Source organism: Carcharodon carcharias, chromosome 12, assembly GCF_017639515.1.
Source record: "Carcharodon carcharias isolate sCarCar2 chromosome 12, sCarCar2.pri, whole genome shotgun sequence".
Taxonomy (NCBI): Eukaryota; Metazoa; Chordata; class Chondrichthyes; order Lamniformes; family Lamnidae; genus Carcharodon; species Carcharodon carcharias.
In genome coordinates this window covers 104,840,541-104,866,291 of record NC_054478.1, presented here as the reverse complement: position 1 = coordinate 104,866,291, position 25,751 = coordinate 104,840,541, and the positions used below count along the sequence as shown (strand labels likewise).

Here is a 25,751-nt window from a genome sequence, read left to right as displayed (position 1 = left end):
AAACACATGGTGTGTAAAGAGGCTCTGTGGCCTGTGGGTTCTCAACCCTTCCAATGGGAGCAGTTTCTCACTATCTACTCTAACTAGACACCTCATGATTTTGAATATCCCTATCAGAGCTACTCCTAACGTACTCTTCCCTAAAGAGATTTTTCCAGTTTTTCCAATCTATTCACAAAACTGAAATCCCTTATTCTTGGAATCATTCTTGTAAATCTTTTCTGCACACTCTCCAATGCTTTTACACACTTCCTAAAACGTAGTGCCTAGAATTGGACGCAGTACTCCAGTTGAGGCCGAACCAGAGTTTTATGAAGGCTCAACATAACTGCCCTGCCTTTGTACTCTTTGCTTCTATTTACAAAGTCCAGGATCACACATGCCTTGTTAAACACTGCCTCAACCTGCCTGCCTTGTCACCTTCACCGATTTGTGCACGTACATGCCCAGGCCTCTCTACTCCTGCACTCCTTTTAGAATTGTACACTTTATTATATCTCTTCTCATCCATCCTAAAAAATGCATAATTTCACACTTCACTGCATTAAATTCCATGAAATTTGTGTCGTCCTATTCTGCCAGTCCATATCCTCTTGAACTCGATCACTATCCTCACAGTTCACAATATTTCCAAATTTTGTGTCTTGCAAATTTTGAAATTGTGCCCTATACTCCCAAGTTTAAGTTACTAATATAGACCAAGAAAAGTAGTAGTCATAGTACCAACTCCTGGGAAGCATCACCACCTGGAAGTCCCTCTCCAAGCCACATACCATTCTGACCTGGAAATATATAGCCATTCCTTCAGTGTTGCTGGGTCAAAATCCTAGAACTCCCTCCCTAACAGCACTGTGGGTGTACCTACACCAATGGACTGCAGTGGTTCAAGAAGGCAGCTCACCACCACCTTCCCAATGGCAATCAGGTATGGTAAATAAATGCTAGCCTAGCCAGCGATGCCCACCTCCCATGAATGAATTTTTAAAAAGCCTCACTATGTATTTTCTTCCACTCCAAATAAAAAAAGCAAATGTCCATGACAACTGTCTGCTTCATGTCATTCAGCCAACTACATTGCTGCCACTGTCCCTTTTATTCCATGGGCTTTACCTTTGCTGACAAGTTTGTATCTGGCATTTTATCAAAAACCTTTTAGAAGTCTGTGTACACCACGTCAACTACATTGCCCTCATCAACCCTCTCTGTTATGTCATTAAAAAGGCTTGTTTCTAAAAACTTTCCCGCCACAGAGGTTAAGCTGACTGGCCTGTGGTTGCTGGTCTTATTCTTGCACTTCTTTTTGAACATAAGTGTAACATTTGCAATTCTTCAGTCCACTGGCACCACCCCTAATCTAAGGAGGATTGAAAGATTATGGCCAGTGCCATCACAGTTTCCACCCTTAATTCCCTCAGTATCCTTGGATGCATCTCATCTGGTCCTGGTGACTTATCAATTTTAAGTAGAGCTGACCTTTCCAATACCTCTTTATAACAAATTTTGGCTTATCTGGTGACTTAACTACTTCATTTTTCAGATGCAAAATACTTAGTTAGTGCCTCAGCTATGTCCTCTGCTTTATGCATAGTCCCCTTTTTTGGTCCCAAATTGGCCCCACTCCTTTTCATGACCCTTTACGTTTTATATGCCAGTAGAAAGTGTTTAGATTCTCTTTCATGTTAGCTGCTAGTTTCATAGTCTTTCTCTGCTTCTCTTATTTCTTTTCTCACTTCTTCTCTGAACTTTCTATATTCAGCCTGGTTCTCACTTGTTATTAACTTGACATCTGTCATACACTGCCTTATTCAGCTTCATCTTGCTCGCTATCTCTTCCATCATCCAGGGAGCTCTGGTTTTGTTTGTCCTATCTTTCCCTCCTCATGAAAATGTACCTTGACTGTATTCAAACTATCTCCTCTTTAAAGGCCATTGTTCTGTTACAGTTGTGCCTGCCAATCTATGATTCCAATTTACCTGTGTCAGATCTATTCTGACCTTCACCCAACTAATTATTTTTACTTGATTGCTCCCTATCCTTTTCTATAGCCAACCTAACCCTTATCATACTGTGATCAGTGTCTGCTAAATGTTCCCCTACTGACGGTTGATCCACTTGACTCGCCTCATTCCCCAGAACCAGATGCAGCAAAGTCTCCTTCCTCATTGAGCTGGAAACATGCTGATCTAGAAAATTCTCCTGAATGCACTTCAAAAACTCTTCTCCCTCTTTGCCCGTTACTACTATTATCCCAAACTATGTTAGGATAATTAAAGTTCCCCCATTATAACTACTCAATAGTTTTTGCATCTCTCTGTAATTTCCTTGCAAATTTGTTCCTGTACACCTTTCCCATCAGTTGGTGGCCTCTAAAGCATGCTCAGTAGTGTAATGACACGTCAATTGTTTCTTAACTCCAAATAAATAGAATCACAGAATTTTAATGGTACAAAAGGAGGCCATTCGGTCCATCATGTCTGCACCGGCTCTCCAAGTGAGAATGATGACCTAGTGCCATTGCCCTGCCTTTTCCCTGTACCCCTGCACATTGTTCCTATTCAAATAATCACTTAATGCCGTCTGGAATGCCTTGATTGAACCTGCTTCCACCACACTTCCAGGCAGAACAATCCAGACCTGAACCACTTGTTGTGCGGAAAAGTTTTTTCTCATGTCACATTTGTTTCTTTTGCAAATCACTTTAAATCTGTGCCCCCTCGTTCTTGATCCTTTTACAAGCAGAAACAGCTTAGATTCTGTCTTTGATCCCTCTAGGACATCATATTTTAAACTCCTTAATGAATACTCTCACCCCTCCTCTTCTTTGCTTCCCTATCTTTCCCGAATGCCTTAACTCTTGGTGCTCTTTTTTTATTCTGAATACTGAATCTAGAACCTTTTTGATTTGTGTGTCTCTGTACTACAATATATGATATATTTAACACTCAGCCATCTTAAAATTCCTGTACTCCTAAAATGTAATTTATGTGACATGTACCATCAATGAGAGGACTGGTGTGCATTTTAATTCCCCCTGTTTCCTAAAGACGCCCATTCTTCTTGGGATATTATTTGTATAGTCACAAGGTATCATCTGGTACTTCACCCAAATACTTGTTCCTTAAAAGTGAATGCTGCAAGGCAGTTGAATTGCTGCAAATGTGAAAATTGAGCATAATTCTTTATTTATCTGATCACGTGCATTTTCTGGAAGAGTTGCTGGGTAAGGAGTGGAAATCTTGACTAGTATTTTAATCCTGTTCTTAGCCCTGGGTATCAAGTTAAATGTGCACCTACTGCTATCCTGGCTGAGATCGGCAACCACAGCACAGTCAGGAATGATAGCTGAATCTTATTAAATTCCATACAAATATAAGTAGTGATGAGGGAGGCCCTTAATTTAACATGTTTATCTGTCCACTTAAACTTACAATGCCCCCACCTGACTGACTCAAAGTACCTTAACCACGATGCTACCACACCCTATGTTATTGGGCTAGTAATCCAGAAGACTGGATGATGGATCAGCAAACATGAGTCCAAATCCCACCATGGCAGGTGGGGAATTTAAATCCATTAAGCATATAATTATGCAAAGACAGGTGGCAGGTCAGAAGGTTGGAAAGAATATAAAAAACAGGAAAGAGTGACTGAAAGATTAATGGAGGGAAAAATTAGTGTATGAGAGAAAGCTAGTTAGTAATGTAAAGATGGATAGTAAGAGTTTCTATAGGAAATAAGGAAAGAGTTAAAAAAAAAGTGTGCATTGGTCCTATAGAAAGTGCATCTGGGAATTGATAACGGAAAGTAGGGAGATAGCGGATGAATTAAACCGGTATTTTGCTTCGGTCTTCACCATAGAAGACACAAGTAACATCCTGGAAATAGCTGTAAATCAGGAAATGGAAGGGAGGGAGGAACTTGGGAAAATTACAATCAGCAGGGAAATGGTATTAAGCAAATTGTTGGGGCTGCAGGCTGACAAATTCCCAAGTCTGGATCGACTTCACCCTAAGGTCTTGAAAAAAGTGGCTAGTGAGATAGTTGATGCATTGATTTTAATTTTCCAAAATTCCCTAGGTTTGGGGAATGTCCCATTAGATTGGAAAATAGCATTTGTAACTCCTTTTTTCAAAAAGGGAGGGAGACAGAAAGCAGGAAACTACAGGTCAGTTTGCCTAACATCTGTCATAGGGGAAATGTTAGAAGCTATTATTAAAGATGTTCTAGCAGGGCACTTAGAAAAATTCAAGGCAATCAGGCAGAGTCAACATGGTCTTGTAAAAGGGAAATCATGTTTAGCCAATTCATTGGAGTTCTTTGAAGAAGTCACATGTGCTGTGGATAAAGGGGAACTGGTGGATGTACCGTACTTAGATTTCCAGAAGACATTTGATGAAGTGCTACATCAAAGATTATTACAGAAAATAAAAGCTCATGGTGTAGGGGGGTAATATATTGGCATGGGTAGAAGATTGGTTAGCTAACAGGAAGCAGAGGGTGGGCATAAATGGGTATTTTTCTGGTTGGCAGAATGTGACGAGTGGTGTGCCACATGGATCACCACTGGGATCTTAACTTTTTACAGTTTACATAAATGGCTTGGATGAAGGAACCGAAGGAATGGTTGCTAAATTTGCCGATGACACAAAGATAGGAAAGTAAATTGTGAAGAGGACATGAGAAGGCCTCAAAGTGACCTGGATAGGTTAAGTGAGTGAGCAAAGATCTGGCAAATGGATTACAATGTGGGGAAATGTGAAATCGTTCATTTTGGCAGAAAGAATAAAAAAAGAAACTTATTATCTAAATGGTGAGAGATTGCAGAGCTCTGAGATTCAGAGGGACCTGGGTATCCTAGTGCATGAATCCCAGAAGGTTAGTATACTGGTACAGCAGGTAATTAGGAAAGCTAATAGAATGTTATCATTTATTGTGAAGGGAATTGATTACAAAAGTAGGGAGTTAGGCTTCAGTTGTACAGGGCATTGATGAGACCACATCTGGAGTATTGTGTACAGTACTGGCCTCCTTATTTAAAGAAAGATGTAAATGTGTTGGAAGCAATTCAGACAAGGTTTACTCGACTAATATCAGGAATGGGAGAGTTGTCTTATGAGGAAAGGCTGGACAGGTTAGGCTTGTATCCACTGAAATTTAGAAGAGTCAGAGGCGACTTAATTGAAACCTTTCTGATCCTCAGGGATCTTGACAGGGTGGATGTGGAGCAGATTTTTTCTCTTGTGGGAGAATCTAGAACTGGGGGTGCCTGTTTAAAAATAAGGGGCCAGTCATTTAAGACAGAGATGAGGAGAATTATTTTCTGCAGGTTGAGAGTCTTTGGAACTGTCTTCCTCGAAAGGCAGTGGAAGCAGAGCCTTTGAATATTTTTTAAGAAATAGCTAGATAGATTCTTGATTAACAAGGGGTGAAAGGTTATAGGGAGTAGTCAGGAGTGTGAGGTTGAGGCTACATTCACATCAGCCATGATCTTACTGAATGGTAAAGCAGGCTTGAGTGGCCTACTCCTGCTAATTAAACAAATCTGGAATAAAAATCTGGTATCAGGAATGTTGACCACGTAACAACCAAATTGTTGTAAAGATCCACCTAGTCCACTAATGTCCTTTAGAGAAGGAACTTTGCTGTCCTTACCTGGTTGACCCACAGCTATGTGGTGGCTCTTACCTTCCCTCTGAAATGATCTAGCAAACCACTGAGTTGTATTAAACTGCAACAAAAAAGTGTACTGAGAACAAAACCAGATGTATCACCTAGCATCAACTCAGGCACCAGAAATTACAAAGGCATACCCAGCCAAGGTGACCCTGCAAAATCATCCTGACTGACATGTGGGGACTTGTGCCAAAATTGGGGGAGCTCTCCCACGTTGTCACCGATCATTCCTTTCAGCCAACGTTCCAGGCTCCTCCATCAACATCCCTGGGTATGCCCTTTCCCACCAGTAGGACAGACCCACCAAAGTGGGCAACACAGTGGTTAACAGTCAGGAAGGAGTGACCCTGGAAGTTCTCAACATTGACTCTGGACCCCATGAAGTCTTATTGCATCAAATCAAGAATGGGCAAGGGAACCTCTTGCTGATTACCCACTACTAAGTTAATGAAGCTGTACTCTTCCATGTTGAGTACCATTTGGAGGAAACGCTGAGGGTAGCAAGGGCACAGAATGTAACTGACCCATCAATCTTATACCAAGCATCAACAAAGAGATGGCAGGTGTTGTCAACTGTGCTGTCAATCAGCACCTACTCACCAATAACCTGCTCATCAATGCTCAGCTCCTGTCCTCATTACAGTCTTGGTCCAACCATGGACCAAAGAGCTGAATTCAAGAGGTGAAGTGATAGTGACTACTTTTGATATCATAGCAGCATTTGATGGAGTGTGGCATCAAGGAGACCTATTAAAATTGAAGAAAATGGGAATTGGTGGAAAACTCTCCACTGGCTGGAATCATACCTAGTAAAAATAAAGTTGGTTGTGGTTGTAGGAATCCAATCATGTCAGCTCTGGAAATTGCTGTTAGAGTTCCCCAGGGCAATGTTCAGTTCCATTTGCAACTTCTCAGATAATGAAGCACTCTGTGACCATATTTAACAAGATTGGGGCAATATTCAGGCTTGGGCTGGTAAGTGACAAGTAACATTCAGACCATGCAAGTGCCAGACAATAAACATTTCCAACAAAAGAAAATCTTGATTTTCAATGGTATTACCATTGCTAAATCCCTCATCATCAATATCTTGAGGGTCATCATTGACCAGAACCTTAACAGGATAAGCCACATAAATACTCTGGTGAGAAACTCACCATCTGACTCCCCAAAGCCTTTCCCCCAATTACATGGCCCATCAGGATTGTGATGGGAATATTCATCATTTGCTTGGATGAGCGTAGCCCCATCAACACTCCAGAAGCATGAAACTATCAGAATAAAGCAACCCACTTGATTGGAGTCTCATTCACCACCTCAAACGTTCACTCCTTTCACCACTGGCACACTCTGGCTGCATTGAGCACCATTTTCATGAGTACAGATTGGTTCAGTATGGTGGCAAGACTTGTATTCTACGACTGTGTATGTTTCTGAAAATGAAATAGTGAGCTATAGTTGTACTTGCCATCCCTCATAGATTTTATTCCTCAAAGCAAACATGACTTAAGTGTGATAGAAGCAAAAAGGAAAAACAGCCTAAATGCCTTCTGCTTACCTTGGATTTTCATTTGAGTGTGATTCTCTCAAAACAGCAGCAGATTTATCAAATATCCTTGGTATAAGCATTGAGAACTGCTGAAATTATTTGAAATTGAAGGTGGCTTTTGAATATAAATTTTACTTGAATCGTTTTGTGACTTGTGTGTTCATCACTAATGGCAACTTTTGGAACTGATTTAAATTGACTTTTTTAAACTAGTTGTTCCTAATTTAGTTTTTATTCACATTCTGGCTTTCTATGGTTAGCATCTGATAAGAGAGAATCTGTACCGTGAATTTCAGATTAACATAGGAACAGGAGTAGGCAAATTAGCCCCTTAAACCTGTTCTGCCATACAAAGATATTAGGGCTAATCTGTGACCTAATTCCAAACATCTATTTTTGCCCCATATTCCTTAATACCTTTGGTTAACAAAAGCCTATCAATCTTCGATTTAAAATGAACAATTGACCCCCCATCAATTGCAGTTTGTGGAAGACAGTTCCAAACTTCTACCACCTTTTGTGTGTGGAAGCATTTTCTAATTTCATTCCTGAAAGATTTGGCTCTAACTTTAAGACTCTACCCTCTCGTCTTAGGCACCCCAAACAGAGGGATTTCTTTCTTTCTACCCTTACTGTTCCCCTTAAACTTCTATAAAACCATCCTTTAACCTTCTAAATTACAGGAAATACAACCCTGGTTTGTGTAATCTCTCCTTGTAATTTAATCCTTGGAGTTCAATTATCATTCTGGCAAATCTACGCTGCACCCCCTCCAAGCCCACTATATTCTTCCTAAGGGGTGATGTCCAGAACTGGTCACAGTACTCCAGGTGTGCCCTAATTAGTACTTTGTATAAATGTACCCCGATGGTTGTTCCCCTTCCTTTCCCAATACTGGTGTCAGTGCCCCATGAAATAGAAACCTCTCTCTCTCACACCACTCCTTCAACCATGTGCTTACCCTGTTAATCTACTTACCTCTACATTAATTTGCGTGTGGGTAGTGTTATAATCTAGAGTAACCCTCGAGGTGCTGTTTTTTAATTTAGTTCCTAGTTCCTTGTACTCTCTGAACAATATCATTACCTTAGATGAATCTGATAATTTGATTGAGGCACCACTGTTCGAGCCACACCAGGGTTTGAAAACACTGACCTCTATAGCATTAGGATATATTTAACTTTGAAGTAAAACATTTTGGAAATATTACATAGAACTGCGACAGGTTTTGGAATGGTAAAATACAGCTTCTGTTCGGCATACTTGTTTTTTTATTGTGGAGAAACATTGCAAAGGCTAGCCCTTAATCAGTTACCAGTATTTATATTTAATATTTGGTTGCAGTTAGGCCTTCAGTTGACATCATTATTCTGGAAGTAGTGAAACACTCTTGTAGATGCATAGTTTAAGTCATGCTCATAGACCCAGCATATGTATTGTAAACTGGATAGCAAACAATTCCTTGCTTTTTTTGTTTTAAATACGTGGCATAGAGATAAGCCTCTGTGATAGATAAAAAAAAGAGGGAAGTAAATGAGCAGTGCTACTGATTTCTTACAACTGTGAAATAAAAACAGATGTGAAATAAAAAGATAAAATTCTAGAAATACTCACAGGTCTGGCAGCATCCGTGGAGAGAGAAACAACTAATTCTTCAGGTCAGTGACCCTTCGTCAGAACTGGGAGTGCTTAGCATCAATGGATCAGTCTTTGAGTTTTAAAGTAAGGCAGGGAAAGTGGAGGAGGACAGGAAGGAAGGACAAATGGGAAGGTCTGATAAGGTGGAAGGCAGGAAAGATTAAATGACAAAAGAGATGATAATGCAAGGCAAAAAGTGATCGTAATGGGACAAGTAAAGAAACAAAAGTTGTGTCTCGTGGAGGTGTAAACAGGGGGAAAAGCAGAATTAGCACCAAAAGCTGTAACCAAAAAAAAGGGTGAAGATTATGAAATTGTTGTACTCGATGTTGAGTCTGAAAGGCTGTAGAGTGCCATCTTGATTTAAAATGATCATTCTTTATTTAAATAGCCCCATGGCCCTGCTTTTCCCTATCTCTGTAATCATCTTCAGTCTCATAACCCTCGCAGGTATCTCTGCTCCTCTAATTCTGACCTCTTGAGCACCCCGATTTTAATGGCTCCACTACTGATGGTCACACCTTCAGTTGTCTAGGCCCTAAGCTCTGGAATACCCTACATCTCTGCACCTCTTCCACACTTTTTCCTCCTTTTAAAATACTCCTTAAAACCTACCTCTCAGACCAAGCTTTTTGTCATCTGCTCTAATATCTCTGCGGCTCGTTGTCACATTATGTTTTACAATACTCCTGTGAAGTGCCTCGAGATGTTTTCTATTAAAGGCGCTGTATGAAAATATAAGCTGTTGTTGAATCAAAAGACTGTTACTTCTCTAAACACACCCAGTTCTGTCGAAGGGTCACCGACATCACCGAAACATAAATCCTGTTTCTCGCTCCACAGATACTACCAGATCTGATGAATTTTTCCTGTATTTTCTGTTTTCATTTCAGATTTCCAGCATCAGTACTTTGCTCTTGCAATAGATGTAAAGTTGGGTTGGTTTAGGTAATACAATGTCTTGTGTTTTAACTACCCTTGTGTCTTAAGAAATGCTGATTCTTTCAGGAAGCAGTCCACGTTTTGATCAAGCACTCTGCAGATGTTAATGCCCGTGACAAAAATTGGCAGACACCATTGCATGTAGCTGCTGCAAACAAGGCAATGAAGTGTGCAGAAGCAATCATTCCATTGCTTAGCAGCGTCAATGTTTCTGATAGAGGAGGCAGGACAGCCTTACATCATGCTGCACTCAATGGACATATAGAGGTATGTCAAACTTTCCTGCTATTGCATAGTTTGAAAGTGAGAAAGTGGAAATGGAGATTTGCACTTGCAAGTAGATGCTTATGCTATAGTCAACAGTTAAGGTTTTCAAGCCTGCATTTTCAATCCTTTAAAGATTTATGTAATTAACTAAGAACGTAGGCTGAACTGATTGATGCTGTTGTAGGGTAAAGTAAAAATCTAGTGAATTGGAAGAGCTGCAACTATAACAGAATGAAAGAAAGGGAATATGAAGAAACTTGCAAAGGATAAGCTCAGAGCATAAGTCTTTATAAATATGAGGAAGAGAGTAGGAAAGGCAGTTGCAGGGAAGACTATAATGGATAATATGAAATTGCAGACTTGTTACTGCTAAGTCTGTAATTATTCACAGTGGAGTCTGTATTTCACAGAGGATCTGTATTCACAGTGGATCTGTAATTATTCACCATTTTTCACAGTGGAGGTAGGGAACAAAAAATATCAATGATACAAGCAAATCTAAAAATAAATTAAAAGGAGCATCTTTAGTGGATTTAATGTAAGTAGAAAGATGGTAACAGAGAAAATAATGAGACTTAAGATAGACAAATCTCCAGAACCTAATGGTCCCCTCTTTGCATTTCCTAACAGGCCAGGGAACTGCAGCCAAATTACTCAACAAGGGGGCATGTAAATTAGATTTAGTAATGAGCAATGAGTCTGGTTTTGTTCACAGCCTAATGGTGCGTGAATGCTTTTCTATTAACGATATAATATGATTGAGTTCAGTGTCGTGTTTGAAAGGAAGCAATGCAAAACAGATACTAATATTCTAGATTTTGGTAAGGCTATCTTCAGTGGGATGAGACAAAGACCCTCCAAAGTAAACAGGGCAAGTCCGTTAATGGATAAAATAAAGAGGATCAATGGGGCTTGTTCAAAAATTTAATGTGATGCAGAACCAGTGTATACCCCTAAGGGGCAAGAGCTCTTTTGTTAAAAAGAGAGCAATGGACAACTGAAGAGGTAAAAGACAATCTGAAACTAAAAGAAAGAGCATATAGAAATGCAAAAAGTAGCACAGAATCTGGTGAATGGGCAAGATAGAAAGAACAGCAAAGGGTGACAAAACATTAAGAGCTCAAAAAAAGGAGCATGAAAAGTTTGCAAGGGATGTCAGAGTCAGTAGCAAAATTCTTACAATTCTATCAGGAAAAAGAGGGTGGTCAGGAGCAAGGCACGCCCCTTGAAAATGATGCCTCGTTAAAGCATGGATGATCATGTGAAGAGGTGCATTAGCTTGGAAAAGAATCACTGAAATGTGAAGTATATGTGTATTAAAACATTTATTATGTGATGGTAAGCTTGGTGCTGCAGAATTAATTTGTGTGTGTCCCCTTGTTGCACATTTGGACCTCTGGAAGTCAGTATCCCGATGTGTTTGTCAATACTATAAACAGAAGTAAGGAGAGGTAAGAAACCTGAAACTGGCAAAACAAAACCAAGGAATGTTTGAGGGTGCTAGTTGCATGCAATTGATTTTTAAAAGGGTCTGCAGATGTGATACTTATTCCCAATAATTACCTTGTGCCAAGTAGTTAGAATTTTCATTTTGGGTTATGGAGTATGGGAGATTTATTTCTAATAGACAAAAACATCTTATTTATAGATTCCAAGTTGGAGACGGTGGTATTGTGATAATGTCACTGGATGAGTAATCCAGAGGCCCAAGCTATTGCTTTGGGGGCAGGGGTTCAAATCCCACCACAGAAACTGGTAAAATTTAAACTCAATTAATAAAATCTGGAATTGAAAGCTAGTTTAGTAATTGTGAGCATGAATCTATCATCGATTGTCATAAAAACCCATCCATTTCAATAATGTCCTTTAGGGAAGGCAATCTGCTGACCTTACCCAGCATGGCTGAGATGTTACTCCAGATCCATAGTAATGCGGTTGACTCTTAACTACCCTTTGAAATGTCTAGCAAGCCAATTCAGTTCAAGGGCAATTAATGAGGTATTTGTGCTATTCTCTCTGTCTAAAGTAGGAAACTCTTTACCTTCTGCATTTGTGTTTTTTTTTAATGTTATTAGATGACTGCATCACCTAATAAAAGGGTTAGTGAGAATGAAAAAGGAGTCCCTGAAAATCAAAAAGTAGCCCTTGAGAAAATCTCAAGAAGAACCCTTGGGGTCAGGGGGTGGGGTGGGGGAGGAAAATATATTTTGACCCTTGCTGGAGAATATCTCTGCTATTTATATGGATTTTCATAAGACTTTTTGATAAAGTTCCTCATGCAGGACCTTTTGCTAAAGTTGACTCCCATGGAACTGAAGACAAATTGTTGAGCTGGTTCGGAAATTTGCTCAACTGCAGTTGACAGAGAGTAGGGACAATGGGTAGGTTGAGACTAGTGGTGTCCTGCAAAGATCTGTGTTGGGGCCTCAACTATTCACTGTATTTATTAACATCTGAGATGATGGGGTAGAAAACCACATTTCCAGATCTGCTGATGTTACAAAATTAGGTGGCATTATAAGCAGTGTAAATGAAAGTGCAAAATTATAAGCGATATTGGTAATTAAAGTGAATGGGGAAAAACTTTGACAAATGGATTTCAATGTAGGCAAATGTGAGACCATCCACTTAGGACCTAAAATGGTTAGAACAGGGTACAATGTAAGTGGCAAAATAACATAAGAAATAGGAGCAGGAGCAGGTCATTCAGCCCTTCTGGCCCGCTTTGCCACTAAATGAGATCATCATGAGAAGATGAGAGCTTCTACTTGAATAGAGTTTTCCAGCACTATCCCTGTATCCCTTGATATTTTTGATATGTAGAAATATATTGATTTCAGTTGTGAACATACTCAACGACTGAACATAGCCCTCTGGGGCAGAGAGTTTCAAATATTCACCATCCTCTGAGTGAAGAAATTCCTCTTCATTTCAGTCCTAAATGGCCTGCCTCTTATTCTGAGACTCTGTCCACTGGTTCTAGACTTCCCAGCCCAGGAAAACATGCTTCCTGCATCTACCTTGTCAAGCCCTGTAAGAATTTTGTATGTTTGAATGAGATCAGCTCTGAAAGCTAGGAACGGTGGCAGTCCAAAGATACTTGAGGGTCCAGGTACGCAAATCATTAAACCATCATGGACAGGTACAGAAAATAATCAAAGGCCAATGGAATACGAGTTTTTATATCACATTGTATTCCCTCAAATTTAGAAGGTTGAGGGTTGATTTGATTTAAGGATTAGATTTGATTTGATTTGAGGAAAAGATAGGGTAGATCAGGAGAAACTATTTCTTCTGGTCAGTGTGTCAAGCACCAGGGGACATAGGGTGGGATTTTCCAGCCCTGCCCACTGCTGGGATCATCTGACCCCGCCAAAAGTTAGTGGACTTTGGGCTGGGCCGCCGCATCTCCTGCGTTGAGTCCTTCCATGACAGCACCAGAAAATTCTGGTCATGTCTAACAATTGCAGCCAGACCGTTCAGGAGTTAACTTGGGAAATACTTCTGCACATGTAGGGTGGTAGAGGTTTAGACTTTTCTTCCATAAATGGCAATTGATGCTAGATCAATTGTTAATTTTAAATCTGAGATTGGTAGGTTTTTGTTAACCAAAGGTATTAAAAGGACTGGGGCAGAGGTGGGTTTGTGGTGTCAGTTTGCAGGTCAGCCATGCTCTTATTGAATGATGGCTCAGGTTCCAGGGACTAAATGGCCTATTCCTGTTTCCATGTCATAATTTTCCAATGTTCTCTAGATTCAAGAATGTGCCTTTATGTTGTAAAATTACAAATGTCACTCTCTCATTTAAGGGAGGGAGAAACCAGATTACTGCAGACCTGTCAGTTTAACATTAATTGTGGGGAAGTTATAGAATCGATCTTTAAAGATAAAGTGGCCAAACACTTGGATAAGCATCAGTTGATGGAAGAAAGTCAGCGTGAATTTGTAAAGAGTAGGTCATTTCTGAGTAATTGCTGGATTTTTTTCAGGAGGTCACCAGCATATTGGATAGGAGGGTCTGTGTATTTGCATCCAAAAGACATTTTATAAGATTCAGCACAAGGGATTATTAGCTGAAACGAGAGTTTCATGGGCTAGTAATTGGTTGGAAGGTAGGAAACCAAGGATAAATGAAAGAGACATGGATAGAGTAAATAGGGGAAACTATGGCTGATGGACTTCAATGAGTGAAACTGACGTCACCTACTTTGAGTTTGAAAAGGAGAAATCAGAAATTTTTTAATGGCTATAAATTAGGAGCTTTGAAAAAGCCTGAAAAACGCTGATCATTCAAGGCTACCTCAATTATACCTGTGATAGATGAAAGCAAGTTGTTCCACAGGCTTTTTAACTTAAGCCATAGGTAAGTCAAAGATTTAAAAGCTTTGTTTTTCAAAAAGTATTTGGATTCTGAAGAGTCTAACCAAGCCATCATTTTCCGAAAAGTTAATATCATTCTCTCAAATCCAACCTCCATCCCAGTTCACAGAGACACCATTTACCATCTGCCTGCCAAACCCTTTTAAAAAGACGCCCTCTTTCATTTGGTCAATTTACACTTGCACTCTTCATCGTTGTTCATCCTGCCCCCTGCAATTTAACCTAGCATCCTACTCTTCCTCCAAGTAAACAGCTTTTCTCCTTCCATTCTGGCATTCCCAACACCCAAGTTCTTTACGGCACATTTTTTCTTCACTCCATTTAAATTATTTTTGCCATGTTCCCTCCCTATCCAACTTGTTTACTCTTTCCTGCACCTCCCCGAGGACTTCTCTGCTTCTGCCTCTTTTCTCTTGCCTTCATTTCTCTCACCTTCAATTATTTTCCTTTCCTCTCCTCCCAGTACTGATTCAACCTGCATATAGCTACTACTAGAGAGATTCCCAGCAAGGACTCCTCCCTCATGAGAATCCTTGTCTTAGCAAGCAGGATTTGGGAAGAAACAGCATTGACAAATCTGGGCTTGATTTCTGATGATTCTTGTTGGCAAGCACTAATTCACTGAAGTTGTCTCCAAAGTGTCCCCTCCAAAATGCAACTGAGAACAGAGTCCATGAAAAATGTTTAGCTATCCTAATCCAGAAGCTTACTGAAGCCACCAGTTGCATCTCTTACAGCACCTTAGTTGATAAGCAGTTCAGTTGAGACTGGCCTGTGGCACAAGGAATGTTTGCATTTATTTAGAAATGTTGACAACCTTAAGAAATCCCAAAGCACTTTACTATCAAGTAAGTACTTTAAGTGAAGTGTTGTCATTGTCATAATTTTTTGTAAAATGATAAAACAAATTCTCATTATTGGTTTATTTTACAATTAGAGCTGGATCCAATGTCTTCATTTCATTATCAACCATAAATGTTTCTTTTTTATATTTAGGAGTGACTATACCTTGATTTTTTTTTCAAGTGGGTATTTGTGATTACAGATGTAACACCTGAATATCGCAGTGGCTTTCCCAGTGGTTAGCATGGTACCAATTGACAATAAGCCATGTAAATACCAAAATAATGCAAACCTACTTTGGGTCTAAAGTTCTGCTGGTGCTAAAACATTAAAAATGTATATATATATTACTTATAAAATTCTGCTTGCATGTACTTTCTTCCTTTGATATTTTGACTTTTTTATGTCAGTGCAGTGTGTATCTCATAAAATGGGAATTTTGTAAATTTTGTCTTTTTGTATCAACAAGGCTGGCTTGCACATAATAGATGATGCAGCGACATATGCAGCTTTTTCATTTACTGCATTTCCTGGATGTTTTCACACTGCCAGAGAATTCTCCTCAGCATCATTCACCTTACACATTGGAAATTTGTATCCAACATACCAACCGTGACTTTAGAAAACTTGTATTTTCATTAAATTAAGTTTGTGTTTGTACTGAAATTCAAATCCACATGATTGTGATGATTTTGAATTTTTAAACTTTTACTGGAGCATTTTTTGTTTTCTTCTCCCTTCTTTTCTCTTTCAAGATGGTAAATCTCCTATTAGCAAAAGGGGCCAATATTAATGCTTTTGATAAGAAGGACAGAAGGGCCTTGCACTGGGCAGCTTACATGGGTAAGTCATATTATGTTCAAAATATCTCTTTTGAATGATTAGATTAATTACACAATATTTAATCTAAATATAGATAATAATGTATCAAGTATCATTTATGGGTGAAAGATTAAATTATCTTTTGATCAGACTTGGCACCAAGTATCATTTATGGGTGAAAGATTAAATTATCTTTTGATCAGATTTGGCACCACCCCATCCATTTTGTCCTTTTTACTTGGACATGGATTCTTCCATGAATTCTGTTTCTTTTTTGATTATCACCTGGATTGAAATGCAGGAAGACATGGCAGATTTCCTGAATTTTGTTCCATTTTCAGGGGAGGCATACCACATTTAAAAGATAAACTTGAATAACCTCCATGTTTATAGAAGTATTCTGATTCATTTCATGCCATGAGAAGAAATTCAGGTTGTAACATTAAATTACATTGTGAAGTATTGCTTTGCGCAGTGCATTATGGGCAACCTAAAAGATGGGGCCAGAGCTTCTGAGGTTAGGCAATCACAGTCAGATTGCCACTCCACTCTTTTTCACTTACCCAGGTTGGGAGTTGCGCATTTCTTGCCTGCTTTTCCAATCTGGGCCTGGTGAGAAATGTGCAGCATACCTGTTTTCTGAGGTCTAAGATGCAGGGCAGCGGTGTCAGGGGAAGTGCAGTCTCGGCCCCTTTTTACAGCACCAGCTGTCTAAACCAGGTAAGATTAGAGGTCCCTGTGTTTAAATGCACTTTGAGAAGCCAGGGATAGGTAAGTCTATAAAGTAAGTGGGTGGGGCTTGGATGGATCAGTAGTGGGGGGAATGGAGTATGATGGGTCTGTGGGGTTGGTAGGATGAATCCGTGGGGGGTCATGAGGTCAGTCAGTGGGTGGTGGAATACTTGGGGAGGTGGCGGAGGTAGTCGGGGATCCAATGTGGGTTGAGGGGTTGCCAGTAGTATAGTTAACCAGGCGTTAGAAGTGGTTTTAATCCTCCGAACCTTTCCTGGGTAACTATTCTGCTGACAGTCTGAACCATCCGAAGTTTCCAGTTTAAGTTAGAGTGTTGAATGGTTCCAGAAATTTTAACTTCCTGGTCGATTCCCGTGCAATCCTTGGGTCAGGATTTCTTGGGTGGGGAGTGTCTGCCACCGGATCTTCTGGAGTATCTCTGTGGTACCACCCCACCCCCCTGCCATTCACCCCAGGGACTAAAGTTCTGGGCCATGATTTCATGCATTCTACTATTTTCTAATCAATCTGATTCAGAATTTTGACCAGTAATGTGGGGTGAGTTCTGATCCCCTGACTTTGAATGCTCCTCTACCAGCTTCAAGCCTGCAAGACACAAGCCAGGAATGTGATGGAACACTCTCCATTTGCCTGGATGCATGCCGCTAGAACAACACTCAAGAAGCTTGATGCCAGTTGGGATTCAGCAGTCCACTTAATCAAACCTAACTAGCCTAAACATCCACCTTCTTTAGAACTGGCTGCACTGTGCATTCATCTCCTTTGGTACCATGGCTGCAGTGTGCATCATCCAAAGGATGCACTGCAACAGCTTGTCCCAGCTGTTTTGGCAGGACCTCCCAAACCCACAGCCTTCACCAGCTAGAAGGACAAGGGCAACGGGTGCATAGGAACGCCATCGCCTCCAATTCACACGACATCTTGATATGGATATGTATTGTTATTCATCACTGGATCAAAATTCTGGAATTCTCTACCTAATAAAATTATGAATTCATCTCCATCTACGGACTGTAGATCCATCGCTATTTTCTCATGGCAACTAGAGATGGGCAATAAGTGCCAGTCTTGCCAGTGATGCTTACAGCCTGAAAATGAACAAAATAAAACAAAAATTTGAATTTGCTGTGCAGAGAGCCTTCATCTATCTATCTGTCCTATGGATCTTTATATAATTCTATTTATATTCTACTTAACTTGAGAAATTTAAATTAAAATAAATGCCTAGATTTAGAAAGTCATTGAAACTTAGATTATTGAGGGTTTGATGTATTGTCAGTCCACCATGTAAAAGCTCATGAAAAGATGATGTATTTCAATCTATGTATAATGTGAATTTTTTTTTACTGTAGGTCATGTTGAAGTAGTTTCTTTGTTGTTGAATCATGGAGCCGAAGTTATTTGCAAGGATAAGAAAGGTTATACACCACTACATGCAGCTGCATCTAATGGACAGATTAATGTGGTTAAACTACTGATTAATCTTGCTGTAGAGGTAAGTATTGTTTTCTTGCAAAATGTATGAAGCTAGCATGTTTATTTTCTCTGGAAGAAGTATAATGAAAAGTTACACAATTAAATAGGTGAGGAGCTAGCTGGTGAACAAAAGCAGAACAGAAGATACATTTCTAGCACTGGTATGTGTCTTGCCCCCAAAAAGCATTAGCTAGGCTCAGTAGTAATATATAGTCAGAAGGTTGTTGGTTCAAACCTCACTGAAAATTTGAGCATATGACCTAGCTTAAAACTGCAGCACTGAAGGAGTGCTGCATTATTGGCAGTGTTGTCCTTTGCATGAGATGGTAAACTGAGGGCCCAGTCTGCCTGTTCAGATGGATGTAAACAAAAATATTTAATACTGTTGGAAGAAGAACAAGGGGGTTTGCCTGGTGTCCTGGTTAATATTTATCTTTCAGCCAGCACTGCCAAAAATAATGAATTGGTATATTATTTTCTTGTTGTACAAAAATTGGTTGCCAAAAACAGTGATTACACTTCAAAAGTAAATAATTGGCTCTGAAGTGCTTTAGTATGTCCTGAGGATGTGAAAGGGCTATTTCATGTAAAATTGTTCCTTTCCTACACAAAGACGAAAGATAAATTTTAAAAATATGTTTTTTAAAACTACTGATGGCTTTATTAAAGCACCATTAAGAAGAAGTTGTGCAGTTTTTTCAGGGAGGGGAGTAGAAACAATTGAACTGCCATTCCAAATGGGGTTTATCATACAAATAACAGATGGTACCTTTTTGGAAAAATTATCAGTGATGGATATAGAAGATGCAGTCGCATAGGGCAGAATCGTCCCAGATTTGCATTAAATGCAGTAGCGAGCAGGTAAAACGATGGGGAGGATCTTCCGGTTGGCAAGCAGGGGTGGGGCCTGCTCGCCATTGCATAAAATGACGTGGGATGACGTCGGGTGAAACTCCCGACATCACCCCGCATCATTTCCATTTTCAGATTGGCGGGGACGCAGCTGAATCAGCTGTGTGTCTGCCGACCTGTAAACGGCCTATTGAGAACATTTAAAAAGTACTTAACATCATTAATTGACCTGCCTGCCCAACCTTAGGGTTGGCGGGCAGGCAGGGAGCCCTGGCGGGCTTAAGGAAAAGCACGAAACCTCATCCATGGACAGGATGAGGTTTCATGAGGGTTTTTAAATATTTAATAAAGGTGATGGACATGTCCCAACACACGTGACAGTGTCACATGAGGGGACATGTCAGGGAAATTTTGATATTGTTTCTTTAACATTTTTAAATTTGGAGCTGATCTCCCTGAGGAAGCACTCAGCCTCAGGCAGATCAGTTTTCACTTTTGTGCCCATGTGCGAAAGAGCACACTCCTGGTTGAGGGAATCCCACCCCCACCCACGCAGGAAGTGCGTAGTGCTTCCTGGCCAACATCACACTGGGCGTGGCCTTAATTGGCCTGACTATGTAAAATGACGATGCGCCCCCAATTGGGGGCGCCGATTGGAGGCGCGCCCGCTCTTGCACTCTCCCCCCGCCCCGACGGGGAAAATTTTTCCCAATGTTTTACCCGTTGGCCGCAATGGCGGCTTTTCACACCATATCGCCCCAAACCTATCGCATTAATTATGCATTCCCAGGAAACATGCTGTTTCGATTACAGGTGGGCTCTCATTCATCTGTCATGCCATCACCTCGTCGCTTCATCCCTCCAGGCACCATATTTAAAGGCCAGTTGCACACGCACCTCTCAGTGCTTCCAGCCCACATCTGTTGCATGGAAGATATGGTCCTGAAAGGCAAGAAGACTGCAGCCCCCAGGTTTAGTGGTGTGTCCCATGAGCAGCTTTTGAATACCATGGAGGCCAGCCTTGTTGCTCTCTACTTCTGCTCTGGCCGAAGGATGGGCAGCGGCATCACCAATCCAGCTTGGGAGGCAGTGGTCAGCACCAATGACCTACAAAAGAGGACAGCCACCCAGTGGCGCTACAGGATGAATGGCCTCATCCGTTCCGCCAAGGTAATTCACTCTTCTCATCACTCGCACACTCTCAAACCCATCACAAATCCACAGGGATGCCTAACAGGGCAACACCACTAACACTCACACCCTCACATCTCCATCAGGCTCATATCCTCTCGAGCTTGCATCTTCATACATGGCTCCGCTGGCCACACATTGTTCAGTGCCATGCATCCTGCTCACACTGTCTCCATCTGTTTCCATGTAGGAGAAGCCTGCTCACATCAGCAGGGAGAAGTCCCAGACCTGGGGTGGAGTGGCCCACATTAGGCCTCTCACTCACTTTAAGGAGCGTGCCATCGCGCTGACTGGTGAGGACATGGACCCTGCCAACAATGACGGTGAGGTCAGTGGTGAACACCCTCCTGAGGAACCTGCAACACATCATTCCTCTCTCATTGCAACTGTGAGTGCTCTCTCTCCTACTTTTGACTCTGCTGCCATGCACTAAATATCCCTACTTTGATTCACAGGGAGCTCTGCCAAGCGACTGACACCCTCAGCCAGCCAGTCCCTCAGCTCCATCCATGTCCCTGCCTCCAACCAAGAGGACGCCTCCTCCATTGAAAAGCTGGAAATAAGCAGCCTGAAAGACCCGGCACAGTGCTTACCCACACCCTGCACCAGCACAGAGACACACGCCTCAGTGGGACCTAGATCTAGAGCAGGCTCAGGTTTACAATCTGTGGTCACTGCATGGACACGTGTCCACAGCAGGAGGAGGCAGATTCAGCCCAGCTCCCTGGCACTCAAGGACTGCTGGGAATCATGCATCAGTGAGGTCCAAGTCAGATGATGAACCTCTGGATTAGGCCTTCCAACTCATTCTGGAGAGTCAGCAGAAAGCGGGGGAATATCACGCAGGGTTGTTGGAAGTCCCCAACAGAGTGGCTTGCGAATCAAGGAGTGCATCCGCTTGTTGACTGTTAAGTGGTGTCCACATATGCACGTTTGGAAGTGTCATGGGGAGGATGGGGAATGCCATGGAGACCCTGGTCCAGCTGAACGCAGAGATACACACAGACCTGCACTCCATGGTGGGAACCACGGTTGTGTTCCTGCAGTGGGAATGCGAGAGGGAAAGGGGGCACCTCAACATTCCTCCAGGTGCTTTTTCCACTCAGTGAGTCGGGTTGGTGCTCTCAGGCACCCAAAGGGAGGAGAACCAGCTGTTGGATACCCCTGAGTCATCCACTCAGGAATTTTAGAGGCTGTCCACTCCCTCAGAGTTCTCTTTGCCTGTGAGACCCTCAACATCGTCCTCGGTCACTGCAGATGGAGCAGCCGGCCCCCAAGTGAGTCTGGAGGGGGAATTGTGTGTGGGGCAGGGCCTTTTAGAGCCTCCTGCAAGCATCCCCCATCCACATGGATTCTTTCCGTATCACATGCATCTCAATGTCCTGAGCATTTTCAATGCTGCCTGCTTGGGTTTACTTTCAGTTGTCCAGCTGAGCTGACCTGTATCTCTGCCCATCCACTGATCACGCTCCATTGCAACACCTGATCTCGTCCACCATAACTCCCGTTTCACTTTCAATTTAGTCAGCATGGTACTAATTCGGTTTTACTTTCACTCCCCATTCTATACTCTCCCTCAGTCAGCCATTTCCTTTCCCCATCACTGTTGACCCCACCCGGCATCACCTTTCACCTCTCTTCCATGACCTACCAGCCTCAACCCGTTTCTTTTACAGATGTCCTGGTAAACGTGCACGCTCCCTTTCTTACGAAAATCCCACCTCCATCTACATTCATCTCCCCGACCTCCTCCTTCCCACCCCCAGGGTCTGTGCCTGCCTCAGAGTCCCCACCAACCACCCTCACCATCCTTTCTACTGCTACAGACGAACCCTCACCCTCCCACCCTACTGCCTCACTCTGCCCTCAGTCATTCTCACCATTCCCTCATACCATGGCCTCCTTCAGTTCGTTCCCCAGGAGGCAGTGATGGACCCATCAGACCCCTCCATTGCACGTTCACTTCCTTCTGGAACCCCTTCCTCCCTCTGGACCCCTCCAACTCCCCAAAGAACCCTTCTGCCCCCTTAGTCCTCCCACCCCCAAACTCACCCCTGCTTAGTCCCTCTTCCTTTCTGACTCCCTCAGACAGCAAAACTTCTTCTTCCACCCTTAGTCCTTCCCTCCCTCCAACTCCTTCCTCCAGCCTCAATTTTTCCTTCAGCCTTACACCCTCCCCTTCCTGACTCCCTCAGTCACCATTACTTCTTCCTCCAGCTTTACTCCCTCTCCTCTCCGCATTCCTTCCTCCCACTGGACTCCCTCCCCTTTCTGCACTCCTCCGAACTCCTTACCTTAAACCTTCCACACCCCCTCTTACATCCACCTCCCCATTTGCCATCGTCTCCCCTGTTACACTTCTTATGATGTGTTCTGCACCGGTGTGTTTTCCTGCCGACGTGGGTGGATGATCCAGAGAGAGTGGATGAGTCCAGCGGGCTGGCCTTATGGTGATATGCTGACGTATTACAATGAGGTTCCTGATGTCTGATGGTGGGGAATGTGGCCCGCCATCAGCAGACTGAGCGGATGATTGCAAACTGGTTTCACGACATCGTGAAAACAATTTTACACCTTCTCACCATCTTGTCCACTCATTCCAGCGGGCATGGAAAATTCTGCCCTAGTCTTTATTAATCTGACACCCATTGCTAATGCTGACACATGCACTCATATGAACCTACACCACATGTTCATTCACTTAGTTCAGTAGGCATTCAGTAGGAGATATTTCATTCATTTGTATTAAGAATTGATGATGATGTTGGCCAAAATAAATTAATTTGAGCGTGTGAGCTTTCTGCAAGATTAAGAGCTTAGCTGCTAATGGGAATTGTGTTAAGGGACTATCTATTTGTCAAAATATCTCTCGGTGGCTTCATGTTCCAGTCTGTGAAACTGGCTGTATTAAATCTTTGGGTTATTTTGGTTCAGCTTTGTGAATCTCCATGAGATTTTGTACTAATTTAGCTGTCTGACATGTCTACTCTTGAGGTGCAGTAATTGGCTGGTTTTAAGCCGTTAGTTTCCAACTGGGGGAGATGATATTGAGGCACCCGTCTTTTTTATTAATGTCTGTACATTTGACTGAAGATAGTTACTTAACTCATGTTCATAAAAAGAAGAAAATAAACTCTCATATGTTTTAAATCCTTTTAAGGAACCTGAACTTATTTTTTTAAACAAGTTTAGTGTTTTAAGTTGCACAAATGAAATTAGAAGTAAAGAATCAATTTATCTCTGAACGAAAGGAGTATTGAGGTAAAATTTAAATTTTAGACGCAAATGTATAATTTGCCATTTTTGCTCCTTTAATATGTCCTCATTTAAAAAAATTCCCAAGACCCGGTCAGATCAGTGCCACATGGTGGCTTGTTAATGTAGGGCAGGATTAGTGTTGAGTGACTTCTTTCTTTGTCATTCATTCACACAACCTTACCCTGATATTAATTTCAACTGACTAATGTTGTACATTGCACACTTGAGTTACTTTCCCATATGGGGCAATCTCTGTAAATTTAATGTTGTTAGATTTAAAAATGTCACAGCAAACTTCTGCTGCAGGTGATTATGATGGTCCTAATAGGTTTATTGCAAATACTAATGCTAAGTTCCTCTTCTGTTTTCTACACTTGTACAAAATTTATTTTCTATGGTAGATTGATGAGCCAAATGTATATGGAAATACAGCACTCCACATTGCGTGCTACAATGGACAAGATGCTGTAGTCAACGAACTTATTGACTATGGTGCTAATGTGAATCAACCCAACAACAAGGGATTTACTCCTTTGCACTTTGCTGCTGCTTCAACCCATGGTGCTTTGTGTCTTGAACTATTAGTAAATAATGGAGCAGATGTCAACTTCCAGGTAAATGTAAATCTGCATATTGTCTTTCAAAGGAAAGATTTTTTTAAAATATTGAATTATGTATGGAGAGCAAGTTGAATTGAGCTATAAGTCTTGAGTCTAGACCTTGTATCTTTTTGAAATATGAAGGCTAGTGATAATTGTGGAGCCCCCAAATGTCTCATCCAGACTGAAGACTGATTATTGCACAGCACCACATGGATGCTAATGGGACATTGTGCTCTCCTATAATCCTAAAAAACATGCCTGAAGAACTTTGAGTGTATTTGAAGTTTGTTTTTTTCCTCAAAAGAACCAAGAATCTAGGCCTCCCTTGATGCCTCAGATGGTAAAGTCTGTATGTAGCTGAGTTAGACAGACTTGTTTTTATTTTTTACCCACTTATTTTATTTCTATTTTTATTTAAATTCATTTTTATTCATTGTTTATCTTATTTTCAATCTTTTTTCCACTACTGTCCCCTCCCCCCATCTGTCACTTGTTCTTGTTGTTTTTTCTAGAGTGCTTACCCTTGTCCTGCCATTATCACATTCTGCTCTCTAACCTTAATGCCACCACTAGCACCTCCTTTAGCCAGTCTTACTATCATTAACACCCATCTGTCCTTTTGTCCATGACATCTCTGGCAATCTCTCCTTTGCCTCCACCTATCACTGGCCTTCTATCCAGCTTCATCTGCTCCAACCCCCTTAAACAGTATAAATTTCATTACATTTTACTTCTCTTTATCTCTGAAGAAGAGTCATAAGGACTTGAAACATTAACTCTTTTTTTCCTCCACAGATGCTGTTAGACCTGCTGGGTTTTTCCAGCATTTTCTGTTTTTGTTTTATACAGACTGGGTTTGCCATTCTGTGTTGAGTCAGTTCCATTGACGTCTGCAGCTACAGCATTTTTGCTTAGTTTTCCTTTGGAATATTTCCTATATAAATTGAAATCTGATTAGTTTTGAAACCTTTATCTCGTAGGTGATATTAAGATAGTATATTGTACAAAAAAGGAAATCTAATGGTTTTAAATAAGTATTTTTAAGCACTTCAATAATTCCTATCAAAATTTCTATCCCATTAAAAGTAAAGAACATTCCCCTATCCACAAGAAAAGTTATAGATTATTAACTGTCAGACTTTATACATACAAATTTGAAAGACAGCATATTCACTTTCACTAAAATTTCCCATTTCAACGTGCAGTGATATAGGGTTCAGCACAAGGTTGGAAAAGTATTAAGAGTCTTTGATAAGCCATGTTTTCTTTTGTGCAAAGAAGAATCTAGTGTGTGCAACATCTGGTGAGTTGGTGAACTGAGCAGCTTCCTGAAGAGAAGCAAACATCAGGCCTATGCAGGGTCACTCAAGGAACTGTGCTTGGTTGACACTCTGTTCCTCATGTTAAACAACCCATTTTCTATATTCAGACTTCTATTAAATGATGTTTTCTAACTAAGACACAAGCATTTTGTATGTGTTTAGAGTATTGATCTATGTTACCT

At 41.2% G+C, this 25,751-nt stretch overlaps 1 protein-coding gene across 7 annotated transcripts in view; it reads left to right on the top strand.

The window, feature by feature from the left end:
* The window catches only part of LOC121284983 (serine/threonine-protein phosphatase 6 regulatory ankyrin repeat subunit B-like), a 194,991-nt gene that overhangs the window by 85,224 nt on the left and 84,016 nt on the right, over nt 1-25,751 (top strand). For all 7 annotated transcript variants that reach the window (XM_041201025.1, XM_041201024.1, XM_041201023.1 and 4 more), the window contains exons 5-8: nt 9,870-10,070; nt 16,049-16,136; nt 18,221-18,363; nt 24,047-24,259. In XM_041201025.1, the coding sequence (XP_041056959.1) occupies nt 9,870-10,070; nt 16,049-16,136; nt 18,221-18,363; nt 24,047-24,259 (645 nt within the window). The remainder of the gene's footprint in view (nt 1-9,869; nt 10,071-16,048; nt 16,137-18,220; nt 18,364-24,046; nt 24,260-25,751) is intronic.